The sequence below is a fragment of the Mauremys reevesii genome, linkage group 2 (genome assembly GCF_016161935.1).
Source record: "Mauremys reevesii isolate NIE-2019 linkage group 2, ASM1616193v1, whole genome shotgun sequence".
NCBI classification, from domain to species: Eukaryota; Metazoa; Chordata; order Testudines; family Geoemydidae; genus Mauremys; species Mauremys reevesii.
In genome coordinates, this window is record NC_052624.1 from 179694331 (window position 1) to 179708644 (window position 14314).

Genomic DNA, 14314 nt, shown 5'->3' on the forward strand with positions numbered 1-14314 from the left:
ATGTTCATTCATTTAAGTTGAACTAAGGCTGAGAAGTGGGGGGAATGTGTGGTGGGTATGGTACAGAAGCAATCCTTGCCTTGTAACCTGCAGTAATGATAAACCCCCTGACCTTGTCAAGCTGAAGGTTCCTGGAGGCAGAACTCAAGCAGTGTGGTAGTATCACAGCTGATTCAAATATCCTATCTTGTGACCTCAGGTACCATTCAATTGCAGCTTGGATGGGGCAGACTCCCTTCAAAATAGCAGTTGCACTTGGCATGGGCACAAGTGCCTTCTAGATGGTGGGCAGCCCGAGCAAGATTCTGCTTGCAGAAATCATCAGCCGGACACACTTTTGCATAGTAAGAAGATATACTTAAAATAGGTTTTATTGTCAATTATGGCATAATGTACAAGAACTACATTTTGATAACCAAACTTCTTAAACTCACCCTGCACCTAAGTTATGTCAGTCATTTGTTTAAAATCAGTATCTAGCTGATTTCTCAAACATCACAGCAGTGGTGGGTTTAAGAGAAATAAAGGTATTTAGTGATGTGGAAAAAAACTATAAAGGTTAAAAACAGTGGAGGACCAAAAAAGGTGATCTGAATGGTATATTTTTATTTAAGTTAATCCACAGAGCTTACCAAAACATCTCTGGACAAATAAGGTGGGTGCTGGCCATAGTTAGTTAGTGCATAAAATGTTTACTCAGCGATATCTTTGCAAGAGACAGCCACTTGACCACACCCCATTTTAATCCTAAAAATAGAAATTAGCTGTACAGTACTAAAGTGAAACATAGCAACTTAACAGACAAGCAAAAAAAATTGAGCAAGCCAGCATGTTCCTTGGCAAATTTCATTAGTGTCCATCATGGAGGGCTTTTTTTTCCTTCATACAGAAGACACCATCTTCATAGACATCCAGCGTTTTTTAAAGTGAGTAGCTTTCTGTTTTTTCTCTTTCCCTAAAATAAAAAGATGTTGCATGACGCTGCAGGTTCTGTGGTATGTCCAGGTAGAATTAAAGGCTACATTGCTCCTTTTACAGCATTTCAGACTAAATAGCACAGAAAATCTTGTGACTCAGCATGTACTGTGGCAGAAGATTCCACTATGCAGCAGGATTTTTTAATATGGCAAAGAATATATCACTAGGAGCACAAATACTTCTTCACCTAATGGAACATTGCCTGTTAGACAAAATACTGTTCAGTTACAAAACAATAGCTTTCTTCAGTTTTGAAGCCCACAGCTGAGTATTTTAAATTTGTTATTACACACAAAAACAATTTCTGTTGTGCACATTTAATTAACGTCAAAGAAAGCAAGCAAAACAGTACACACTAATCTTCCCCGGCCCCCCACTAGTTTTTCCTTGACATCTCCTGGCCCCAGTGACTCCAACCCACTCTAAAATGCCTAGCCGCATGGATATTGTTCTTTGCTTTCATCCCTCTTTAAGGGGTTGAAGTAGATGGTTTGGGCATGTTAATACTAAGACTTACACATTTTACGTAGTTATTCCCCCCTCTCACCCCCCAAGTTTCATACTTAAAATGCCCACCTATGCCAAAAAAGACAAGTTCAGGGCCTCAAGATCATCCTTACTGTGAATTCAAAATACCATGTTGCTAAGCAAACTCCATCCTTTGATATACTGAACATTCACAAATCAAAAAAACAAATGCTTTGACCAGCAGTTAGAAAAGAATAGGTTTTATATTCCTAATCTCATTTTTATACACAGAGGCCAAAAATAACATTCACAAGAGCTAACTTTCCACATTAATACTGAAGCGGCAGATTCTACCTAACACATTTACTAAAGGAAATTTTAGCCCTGCTCCTACAAAGCATTCTTATGACTACAGTTATAAGCCTATTTAAATAGGTTCAGGGCCCTAGTTTTCAAAATGTTGACTTTTGCCCATAGTAAATCAGGCACATTTAAATTGCTGCATCTTGCCACCTACTGTTGTCCTAACCTCTCTGCACTTCAGTCAGACCTAAACCATCATGTTCCATAGAGCGTATATAGTTTAGCTTTCCCTTCACCAAAAGGCTCTTAAGCACAATATTACAGTAGTTATTTAGTTCAGATTTATAAATATTAAACTACACTTTTCCAGACTGTGTACTGTTAGCCAAACCCCTGCATGGCTAGTTTTTGTCCTCCCTTTAGCTGACAAATATATCATACTCCCTATTTAAAATGTGCAAAAATACCTAACAAACTATTTTGGATTCATTGCACTTACCCCAAGATTTGTTCACAAACTGAACTGCAGCTTTTTTAACTGGACTCTTCTTGTTCGCAAAAGAAAAGAACTGGTTTGCTGAAATAAATGAAAGGAAAAGTTGGTCATACGGGCAGTGATCAAAAAGATACAGAATGACACCTAGAAGAGTTACTTTACCAGTTGTTCGGTTGGTGCCTGGTCCATATAGATGACTCTGTATAAAGTCTTTGGCCATTTTTTGGTGCTGGCTGGTTAGATCTTGGTCTTTTAAGCGCACAGCCATATAGCGTCCTTTCAATCTAGTTAAGTTAAAAAATAAAGTCACTGTTGTTTAAAACCCCCAAACAGTATATGTACTGGCCAACGTCTTGCTACAAGAGATGCTTTTACTGGCTTCTAATTCCTAAGCCACGTTCCAATCATGTAATATTTATCTTCATTAGAAAATCTTTCAGCAAAATTCAAAACTATTTTTATATTATCCCAGCATGGAGCGCTCATACCAGTAAGTCTCATATACACATCTTTCCACTGAGTTCAACAGCACCAAAAATGATGTCTCTGCCTTTAAAGTTGTGGGAGCTTAAAAATATTCCTGACAAAAGCCAGTACCAACTACTCTCTAGACTCTTATCACCAGCTGGATGCTTAGACCATGTCTGAATAATTTTGGTATTTTTTCGGTGAGATCCTTCTCTTCCATTATCCCACTGCTTCCAGCAAGGGGACTTGACTGTGCATGAGGCATCATTTTAGTCCCTCACTACTGTTGTACAGCATGATAGCCAGGTCATATGCATAGTGCAGGAACCTTAACCCTTCTTTTCTATATTTGCAGATGAAATCTGAGATCTCACTGCAGCACTCAGAGTGACTAGGGGAATCCATGCACTCAGGCAGACTTTCCAGGCATAGTTTTCACTGTAGGCTGAGGAGGAATTAGCTGTGTCCTGAAGCTCCTGACAAAAGGGAGAAGGAAACTTACAGGATTGTTAAGACAAACACAGTCCAAACTGCCGTTTTTAGCAAGTTTATCTTTGCCCTCTATTACCAAAAGGCACACATTTCCCTCCACAGCATGTCAATGACATGTACAGTATCAGCCACAGGGCCTCTCTCAATATTCCATCTTTCTGCTGCTCCAGATTAAGCATGCTGCCTCTATGTACAGACCAACTGCAGCACATTCACATTTCAAACAGTGCATGGTGTAGTTTCATTGTAAAACCTACTCACAGCCACATATTGCTTCAAAAATAGCACAGGTGTGGGAGGTGCTAAAATGCATTGTTCTCAGGAGACCACTTCTGACTTGCATCAAAAGGATGTTAGAGGGTGTTCTGCCTAGAGGTTTTTGGTCAGAGGGAGGAATGATATGGGGTGCATGGAAGTGTGGGGATTCCATAATAACACAGGGGATGCCAATGCCCCAATATTAATAAGACAGAAAGAAAGTATTCCTTTCATTATCAGTGAAAAAGCATTCTACTGCAGGAAAGAGGTCACTCACTTAGGATGGCCTGTGTCAAACTGACATGACTGAGGGGTAGAAGTTTGATTTCAAAGTAGAGTTCAAGCCCTTCATGATTTTGATCGCAGTAACACTTTAACTGAACTGGAGCTACTTAACATCATACCTAACAACCCGTTTCTTTCCTTTATTGTCCTGTCTCCTGTTACGTTCTTCATTCTTATTTCGATTTTCACCTAAAATAGATGCAATACAGTCAAACTATTTCCACACACTGTCAATCCACAGACAGTAAGTTAAACTGATTATAGATAAGCCCTTGAGAAAAACAATGCATAGGTCTTTGATTAAACCAAACAGTTCCAGAAGCAGCAGCTCATAACAGTAAGAGGTGCTGCCTTCAGAACAAGGCCATTCAGGCAGAGTAGAGGACAAAACAGGCTTTGGAGGACACACCTGTAAATGTGGTATCAGAGCTTAATGACCACCTTCCTGAACAATAAGGGAGTTCAAGGGGGAATCATTGGTACGGCCTGGTCACAGGAAAGGATGAGAGGCTAGAATCAGTGCTACTTAGCAAGAGACACAACATGGCTGGATCAGTATTTAGCACTTCAAGTTTTGCTATAGTGAGCAATAAAGCTGTAGAGTAGAGACATCCTGTAATATTGCATAATGGCTATGCATTGCCCAGGGAATCCTAAAATACAGTCCACAGTCGGTTTCATTCCCTGTATCTTAAGAGAATTAAGCACCACCCATGAAGACTGATTTATCAAGAAACCTAGAGTTCAACTCCATTATTGTTTCTAAAGCATTATGGAGATATAAAATTGGGGGTAATGTTTACATGGCTTACAGGAGGTTGTGAAATTATATTTGTAAAACACTGAGATCTGCAGATGAACAAGGCTACAGCACTACACATTTATGTCTTTGAGTGCCCTGGATTTTGGTTTTGATGAGGTGAAAAGTTTCTTCTGTTTCTACAGGGCCATGAGAATATGGAACATACATGGCCCTGCTCCAAGAATCAAGATAACACATGTATTAGTAAAGGCTGTTTTATGGTTGCGGTCATTTCTGAGAATTACAAAGATGCAAATACAAAGGAATGCCTCCCATTGTTGGGTCACCCAGAAAAACCTGGTTGTCTTCTACTGATCCCTCTTCTGTACTTAGGCTGTCCAGCTCTCCAAGCTGCTCTATTCTGAACGTTTCTTCAGACAACACCAAATATTTTAAATCAAGCACTTGCACAGCAGGCCTCTGAAAACAAGAGGACATGGAACTAGGGCCAACACTGATAACTCCAGAAGAACGGAGGGTTAGAGAGGAAATTGGAATTGCTAGGCTGAAGCAACCAGCAATTGTTAAATTCAGGTTTCACTATCACAAGGGATTGCAGCGTCACAGAACAATCTTACTGCAGCTAGTTCTAATACAAAATGGACATGATGTCTGGAACATTATAAAAATAAATTAATATAAAAAGTTTGTATCTTACCTTGTTTGGTTGTGTCAGACAGGTTATTGTTGCTTAGGAGGGAATGAGAGTTTTTTTAGAAACGTTATTCAAATTTGAAGAAAGAGCCCATCAGTCTGTGGTTATGCACAGTTATGTACTTTAAATGTCTATAACTCCTTACAATATTTACAGGGTCCTAAATAGAATAAATACTTTTAAATAATTATTTCTGTATATGATCTTGAGGCTTAAAGATAAGATGGGGATTGGAACAACCTAGGTAACCCTACTAGAACTTTAGTGCCAGTATGCTGTTGAATTTTCAAAAATACCTTAAATAGTAAGCTACAAAAGCACATGCAAAATCTTGTTAATACCATAAACCATACTCTTGCAACAACACAGTTCATTATTAATGACATATACAGGATGAAACAATCTAAGCAACATGACATTTGGATGTAGCTAATTTGATTGGAAACATATCTGGAAAGATATGCTGAGAATATAATTAGAAAAGTGATTATGAAGAAACCTCTTACTCTTAGACCTGCAGAGACAATACAGTTATAGGAGAGAAATGCATTCTGTCCTTGCCCACCCATCATCAAAGTTCCAACCACAGATCCTTTATTACTGCTGATGGGGTTTTTTTGCAAGCCAGAAAATACAGCTCAGTCCTAATAAAGTTAGGGCATTGTTTTGTGTATTAGGGCACTACTTATACTTACTTAATCTGTGGTCTTGAAGTTAACTCCTCTAGAACATTTTCAGGAAGCAATTTTCTTTTCTAAAGAAAATTAAGAAAATGCTTTAATGGCTACAACTTTCCTTTTCAAAGCAGTATTTGATGATGGCAAATACATTATACATATTTTTGAACTTGTCAAAATATGAGTGTCAACAAATATTCAAAACTTTGGTTAACTTCAACTCTTGGAGAAAAATCACTTGTGAACTGGGGGGGAAAAAAGAGGTGGATTATTCTTACAAGCTCCACCAGCAAATTCAGTCCTGTCTACTCTGCTACAAAGAGTACTGCTGTAAGTAGATTGTGCAGATGTTCAAAATATGTTCATGTGGGTCTCTAGGCTCGGCTACTGGTAAGTAGGTTCTAATTGGTTCCTAGAGATCAGGGGGCTTAGCTCCTTCTTGATTGAAGAAATAAGTAAGTGGTGGTGGTAGTAGCTACCCAGCCCACCCAACTGTTGAGTTCAAACAGCCACAGATGTTGTAAATCTTGGTACAGTAGACTCTGCTTATTAGCAACCTCTCAGCGGCCAGCAAAAAGTTGCCATTATTTGGCAGTTGCCAATAAGGGGAAAGGCAGGTTTGTGAGGCTGCAGCCAGGGAGGCAAGTGCTAGAATGTGCTTTCCCTGCCTGCCCTTTGCAAACCTGCAGAGGGCAGGCAAGATAGCAGTGGGCTGCTACCCAAATGGAATGGGGGCACTGGAGGCCCACAGAGCTGCACAATACAGTTTTCCCCTGCACTCTCCAGGGCTCAATGTGCTTTTTGTCCTTGGGTGCAGGCCCCAGCAGGGTGCAAGTTGGAGAACACAGAGAGGGTACCATGCAGTTCTGGCATCTGGACTGCAGCCCCCATCCCTGCTACTGGTCTGGCCACAGCCTCCCCTCCCCTCCCAGCCTGCAGGCCCTTATCGCCTGTGCACTCCCTGGGAGTAGTCCGGTTTGCGTGGCTGCAGCAAGGAAAGGCAGGTCCCAATGCTTCCTTGCCTGGCTGTAGTCCTGCAAGCCTGCCTGTGGTGGGATCTCAGGGCTGCCTTCCCTACCTGCAGCCAGGGCCTTGATTTTCACCAAGTGGCATGTGGCTGCCAACAGCCAAATCCCATTCACACTACAGTGGATGGGGTGCGATTGGTTCCTGCAGGGTGGTGATATTAACCAGAAGTCGCTAATACCCTGGCCACATTGAGTGGACTCTGCATGGGAGACGCTGTCCCCGGGCAGGGGGCCGGTGGCTCATCTTCCAGGCTCGTGGCAGACAAGGACGCCACTTGCCTATGGGCTACATTTCTCTCTCAGCAAGCAGGCACAAAGTGCAACCTGGCCCGGCCCAGACCAAGTGGGCCCTCTTTACCTTCTGCTCTTTGAACAGCTCCTCTCGCCGCCGCCGCTTCTCCTTCAGCAGCTCCCTGTCCCTGGAGGGGGGAGGGAGGAAGGGGGAGGAGAACATGCAGGTCAGAGCTGGTACAATGTTACAAACTGCTACATCACAATTTGCTGTCTCTGCCATTCTGCATCTTTGGGTCCAGGGGTAGTAAGCTGTGGCAGATGCGGGTACACTTGTCACAATCTGCTATCTCTACCTTTCCCCATCCTCTGGTCCAAGGGAAGCAAATTATGATGTATAAGGGTTCACCTGTTGCAATTTGCTTTGCCCATCTCCAGATTCGGGGGCAGCCAGTTGTGATAATTCTGTCACTATTTGCTACCACTGTGAAATCATTTTAAATTGGGGCACAAATAAAAGCGTTCTACAGAGTTAAACCACAGGGCTAGTGTATGCAAAACCCTGAATGGTGTTATTTCTTTATTAGTCTCCTTCCATTGTAGTTAGGCCATACAGTTTTTATAGTAAACAAACATTTAATGTACACAAAGCACTGAAACAAATACTAACTAATAAATTGTCAACAAAAGCTCTTAGGCAGAACATCTACTATTGTTCCGTATACAGACACATGCACCACTGTCACTGTTACACATAAACGTGTACTACTCTACTTTGGCACAAACATATGAGTCCATTACGCCCAATCTTATTTCCAAGATATATTCTCAGGTCTTTGCCTCACTGCTAAAACTGAAGTTGCTTGTCCTAACTGTGTTTTTAGCTCACACTAATACCCCCACCGTAGCTACTCCAAGTCAAACAAAACAGAAAAGGCTAGATTCACAAAGGGACTTATGCACTGCAATTAGGAATGTAAAATGTTAAGTGACCTTAACCGTTAACACCTGGCCAGTCGCCCATACCCCAGCCCCTGGCTGCCTGCACCAGGTCCAACCCCCAGAAATATGGTCTAGATGAAATTACTGTAAGGTGGGTGCACAAGTGGTTGAAAGTCCATACACAAAGTGTAGTCATAAATGATTCACTAGCAAACTGGGGTCCCACAGAAGTGAGTCCTCAGTCTGCTACTATTCAATATTTTCATTAATGGGGGGGGGGGGGAGGGTGCATATGCTTATGAAATTTGCAGGTGACAGCAAGCTGGGAGGGCTTGCAAGCATTTTGGAGGGCAGGATTCATGGTTACTCTTGAGAAAAAAAAGATTGACGAGGAACCTGATAACAGTCTTCAAATATGTTGAGGGCTGTTACAAAGAGGACTGTGAACAATTGTTCTCCATGCCCACTGAAGGTAGGAAAGAAGTAATGGGTTTCATCTGTAGCAAGGGAGATTTAGGCTAGATATTAGAAAGTTGTTTCTAACTATAAGGATAGTTAAGCTCTGGAACAGGCTTCCAAGGGAGGCTGTGGAATCCCCATCACTAGAAGTTTTCAAGAACAGGCTAGGCAAACATGTCCAGGATGGTCTAGGTTTCTTGGTTCAGTCTCTGCTCCGGGTTGGACTTGATGAGCTCTTAAGGTCCCTTCTATCCCTACATTTCTGTGATTTTATAACGTGCCCAGAATATGTAGTGCACATGCCTTGCTTCTTCAGCTCTTAAGAAGGTCAGTATCCTCCTCCTTTTCAAAACATTTTTCAGTGTTCTCAGTAAAATCATCCCTCACAGCAGACATGTGCATGCTCTTGCATTGATCAAACACTGAAGTCACAAGGCTCTCTTCAACAGATATTTATAACATGTCCCCTCCTTGAGCTCTGATTGGTTCAGCTATAGGGTGATTGGCCTGCCTACAATAAAAACATTATACAGCTTCATAAACAAACAGTGTGTCTAGTAACTGCAGACATGCATCCGACAAAGTGGGTATTCACCCACGAAAGCTCATGCTCCAATACACCTGTTAGTCTATAAGGTGCCACAGGACTCTTTGTCGCTCTAGTAACTGCCACATCCTATTAGAGAGGCAAGTTGTGTGAGATAAAATCTTTTACTGAGCCAACTTCTCATGGTGACAGAGACAAGCTTTTGAGCCACACAGCGAGCTCGTCATAATCTTACTTATGTATGTTTCTGAGCCAGGTGATCGGCCCTGCAATCTACATGTGTGCTGAGACACAACATCACAATGTTCTAAATGAGCTGAAAATATTTTAGTTGCAGCCTGACAGACTTGTGTCCTCAATTTTTTGTGGATATTACAATAATGGACTTATCACCATAATGTAAGAAAGATGTAAACACAACATATGCTGTGTTTGTAAGTTAAAATTTCCTGCGAGCACATACTTAATTAAAAAAAACAAGATTCTATCACATGTGATTAGCAAACAGGTAGAGGCCAAAATCAAGAGGACTCTTTACAGTTAAAGCACCTAAAACACGGATCAATTGGTTAATTACCATAGGATAAAAGTGCCATCACTTTATATGCATTGCTTATAAAGGGGATCACTGTACAGCTAGGCCAACATCCTCTGTGTGCCCAGCAGAATTTCCCATGATGCTATTGGGCTTCATTCTCCTGCTCGTGAAAGATGTTCTGACTGGTGCAGGAAAGAAAGGAGGAGAGATCACCTTAAATCAGAGGTTCACAAACTGTGGTCCGTGGACCAGCTCTATTCAGGCGGTCTGTGGATAGTTCCCTCCAAGGTGCAAACCGGGGCGGCTGCACAAAAGAGAATGAAGGCCACCCACCTAGTTAGTGGAGCCGTGCAGGGGTGGCTCCAGTAATTAGGTGCCTGGACCCTGGAGAAGACACATATGTAAAGTGAGGTGGTGGCCTTGGGGGCAAGAAGGGGTAGGTGGGAGAGGGCAGTGGGGTGAGAAGAGGGGTTGGGGGGAATTTGGAACGTGCAGGGCTGCAGCAGCCAGAGAAAGAAGCAACTTTCTCCAGCTCCAGGGCTGCAGCTACCAGAGAGAGACGGCCCTCCTTCCCAGCCCCAGCTCAGGGGCTGCCACAGCGGGGGAGAGAGGGCACATCCATCGCATTAGAAAGGTAAGACTACGGATATTAAAATATGAGTTGTGTCCTTTTATTTGTAAAACACAAAATCGTTCATTATTATTAGGGGTTTTTTTATATAGTGCTTTTATCCAAAGTGCTTTACAATAGTTCGCTAACAGTACAAACAACATTTGGAAAAATCACGAAGCGGTCCGCCGAGACCCTCAGCAATTTTCAAGTGTCCGTGGGGAAAAAAAAAGTTTGATAACCACTAACCTAAATTTTAACCTTAAACAATTTATTGAAATTTTGTCAGGTCAAAATTGATACCTGTGGAAATATTGCAAAGACTTCCCCTACACAGGGCAACAGTTAGAAAGTTGAGTGTTCCACGACTTCACTCCTCCTCTTTGGATTTAATAAATAAATAAATAAATAAAATTGGGGATACACCTGGACCATACAAAATCAGGGCCGGGTTAACATTTTGTGGGCCCCCATAGGGGCAATGAAGCATGGCGCAGGGAGGTCAGTCCCCAGAGTGAGGGGCCAGCCAGGGGCAATGGGGCACAGCATGGCATGAGTGACCCCGCTCTGCCCAGCCCAGTGCGAGGCAGTTGCCATTGCCAAATGCACAGTGGTCCGGCCAGCCCTGTGCTGCCAGCGTGCCCCTTCCCCTTGGGGGCAGGCCCAGGCCATGCCACACAGCTCCCTGGCCCAACACCCCATAGGTGCCGACTCTGTGGGTGATCCGGGGCTGGAATACTCACAGAAAAAAAAAGTGTGTGTGCTCGGCACCCAACAGCAACCCCGCCGATCAGATCCTCTCCCTCATCCCCAGTGCCTCTTGCCTGCCTCTGATCAGCTGTTGAGCGGCAGGCAGGAGGCAGGGTGGGGCAGGGGCACTCTGGGGAGGGTGCGGAAGCTCAGGGTTGGACGGGACCTCAGGTCTAGTCCAAAGCAGGAGCAATACTCAGCCAGATTTTTACCCCAGTTCCCTAAATGGCCCCCTCAAGGATTGAGCTCACAACCCTGGGTTTAGCAGGCCAACGCTCAAACCACTGAAGAGGTGGGTGGCAGGGCCTTGGGGGAAAGGGCCTTGGGACAGATCAAGCACCCACGGGGAAATCCAGCACCTCTGCAGCCACTCCCCCCAGCCCCCATGCAAAGCGCCCTGCACAACCCTCCAGGCCGAGACGAGCGGGGGGGGGGGGGGGGAGCCCGCAAGCAGAGCAGGGCGAGGCCCCTTCTGAGCATGGGCCTGGCTCCATGACACCCCTGTAAACCCCGCACTGTACCATGGTAGAGGTGTAAGGCCTGAAGAGTAACAGTGTTTGGGGGCAGGACTCCGGCGCGGCTGCCCCGCCTGCCACGGCCACGTTACTTCTGACCGAACGGGGGGTCCGGCCGGGGCTCATGGCCGGTGACCGCTGAGCGCAGCTCGCGCACACGGGCAGTGGCGGGAACAGCTGTTAGTCCTCTCACGTCACGCGGTTCTCGCTGCGGGCCCAGGACCCCCCCGACGGGCGCTGCAGCCACCAGCTCGGGCGGGGCCGTTGCAGCTTGTTGTGCGCAGGCTCAGGCCGCACGCGCCCGCTCCGGGCCAGCGCGTTCTGACGGGCAACGGTTCCCAGCCCGCAGCCGGGGGGAGGGGCCGGCGGCAGCTCGTTGCTTTAAGCGACTCCCCGCGCGGGGGGGATCCGGGCCCCGGGGCCTGCGCGCGGCGATTCCGGCCAGGTCGGGCTGTTACCTCCGCGCGGTCTCCCCGGCAAGTCTCCGGTCGGTCTCCGCCGCGGCTCTCGCCCGCTCGAAGGTTACCTCCTCGGGCGCCTCATCCTCCTCCTCCTCGGAGGCGGCAGCGGCGCCCGCGGGCGGCTCCGGGGCAGCAGCTTCTTTCTCCAGCATCGCGAGCCGCCCCCGCGTCATCGCCATAGCGTCTCGAGCCGAGGAGTCGCCCCCCCCTTTCACCTCTGACCCGGAAGCAGTCGCGGGGCCGTTGCGGCAAGGCTCGCACTCCCGCTCCCAGCCTGCTCCGCGGCCGGCTCCGCCTAGGCCCGCCCACGCGCCGCGCTCTCCCCGGGCTCGCGCGCGTTGCAATTGCAGGGGGCGCGCGCGGCGACACGGAGCTCGAGAGCCGCTGCCTCGGGCCGGGGAGGCTCCCGGCAACCAGCGCGACACTGGGCCCAGGCCCCTCCCCCGTCCTGACCTACTCCCAGCACTGAGAGACGCCGCGGCGGACGTGCCTGGAACCGGGCTGCAGGGGCGCTGCCCGCGGGCGCCCGGCGGGAGCAGAAGGCGCGTGTACACAGCCCCGCCGCAGCCTGCAGCAAGTTATGCAAAGACAGACACCAGCCACCGCTCAGCAGTAAAAAGCGACCCGAGGCGCCAGTGACGCTGTTTAATAACATAACCCATAACAAGGTAACAGCTGCTTAAGCAAAGGAAATAACACAAAGACCGTGCAGCTCCCTGGTGCAGCTGGCAAAGCAGCTCGGATGGAAATGTTCCTCGTGCACTGTGCTACTGTCACAAACACAAAGTGCAGCAGCGCAAGCATAGACCTCGCCCTGGCATAAACGTTCCCATAACTCAAAGTTTTTATTCTGCTTATTTATTTTCAAAGTGCTGAAGTGTTAGCCCCATAAAAAGTTAGTTACTTTCCCTCCTTTCACACAACAACCTTTCAGAAATTTCACCTCTCAAGAAAATGTCAAAGATACATAAGCCTCAAATTGGTTTACAATGAAGTCTTTGTGGAGTTCAGATTCATCTAACAGAGCAGCCGCCTCCTGCTGTAGCCAGGCAATTTTGGAGTCATTCATGATTGTTTGTATGTTTTCCTTTGACAGAAAAGATTTTATTCCAACAGAAACGTGACCTTTTTTTAAATTCGAAAGTCCAGTATTTTCCCCTGTTCCCAACCCTCTCTCTGCCATCAGTGTAACTGAGAATCAGGCTTTCTTTGATTAGTTTTATCCACAGATGTAGTCTCCTTACAACACTTAGGGTTTCTTCTACAAACATCCATTTCACCTTGTGTTTACTTCTTGATATTCTTAGCAATTTAATTATTTCCCCTCCCTTCCTCAGATGAATGCTCATGAGATTATTTCACTTTTATGGCGAGCAAGCGCTGGAGGCAGGGTGGTACCACAGGGACCTGGGAAATGAAATCTGAAACAGAAATCAGAATGGTTAGGAGAAAAAATGATGAGAGAGAACTTTTCAGAAAGCCAGTTATAATACAAATTACCACCACAGCATTTCTGCCCTTTATACACTTCCCTTAATCCAGTTTCTGCAGTTTGTCTAGTCATTTTAAAAGGGTTAATTTTTCTACACAGACTCCAGAGCAAGCGGCACTTGAATCATTTGCTGCTTAAACAGCAATTACAACAACCGGGTGAAGTAATAAATTGACCATAATTCTATAGACTTCACATTAGTTTTTGTATTTTCAATAAATTGTCAGTTAAACTAAAACACTAAAAATAAAACAGGAGAGTTTAATACAATCTGACTGAGAGAATTATAAACTCTTCGGACTGCCTTCTCTATAAAGTTTAGGCAGATTTTGCAAAAATAGTAAACAAAGAGCTAGGAAATATCATTGACTAATGTCTTCTAGACCAGTGCCCCCCACACTATGGGCGCACCACCCTAGAGAGTCATGGGGGAAATGTTTTAGAGGGGCACATGGAGGGGCCTGGGCCAGCCACCACAGGGAGCAGGGAGGTAGCACCACCCAGACCTCGCTCTGCCCCCAGACCAGCTCCACTTGGCCTCCAGCCGCAGCTCCGCTCCGAAACCAGCTCCAGTCCACCCCCTGCTCTGTCCCCCAACCCAGTTCTGCCCCCATTCCCTCTCCACCCTCAGGCCAAAGCCACCTCTAGCCCCAGCTCCTCCGTCAGCTCAAGCTCCTCTGCTGATGAAGCCTTGTCTGTGCAGTAATGCAAGGGGGTGGGGATGGACAGAGTCCATTACTAGTAAGGGGGGCCAACAGGACAAGTTTGGACACCACTGTTCTCAAGACTTAAGAGCATTAAGTTTTATCAGGACAACATAAGATATCATTTAAGTTAACGTTGCTTCCCCCTTCTACCT

At 45.7% G+C, this 14314-nt stretch overlaps 2 protein-coding genes across 7 annotated transcripts in view; both read right to left on the minus strand.

Annotated features, from left to right (window-relative positions):
* Positions 1–586: 586 nt before the first annotated feature.
* Positions 587–12193, minus strand: NOL7 (nucleolar protein 7). Its single transcript, XM_039523187.1, has 8 exons — positions 11961–12193; positions 7269–7329; positions 5901–5959; positions 5209–5240; positions 3868–3937; positions 2408–2529; positions 2249–2326; positions 587–955 (listed from the first exon to the last, which is right to left on the minus strand). The coding sequence occupies exons 1-8, from the start codon at positions 12140–12142 to the stop codon at positions 882–884; spliced, it is 678 nt and encodes a 225-aa protein (XP_039379121.1). The 5' UTR covers positions 12143–12193; the 3' UTR covers positions 587–881.
* A 383-nt stretch (positions 12194–12576) lies between these two features.
* SIRT5 (sirtuin 5) overlaps positions 12577–14314 on the minus strand; it is a 30167-nt gene continuing 28429 nt past the window's right edge. For all 6 annotated transcript variants that reach the window (XM_039523183.1, XM_039523186.1, XM_039523181.1 and 3 more), the window contains one exon: positions 12577–13384. In XM_039523183.1, coding sequence (XP_039379117.1) covers positions 13309–13384 — 76 coding nt within the window. In that variant the 3' untranslated portion in view covers positions 12577–13308. The remainder of the gene's footprint in view (positions 13385–14314) is intronic.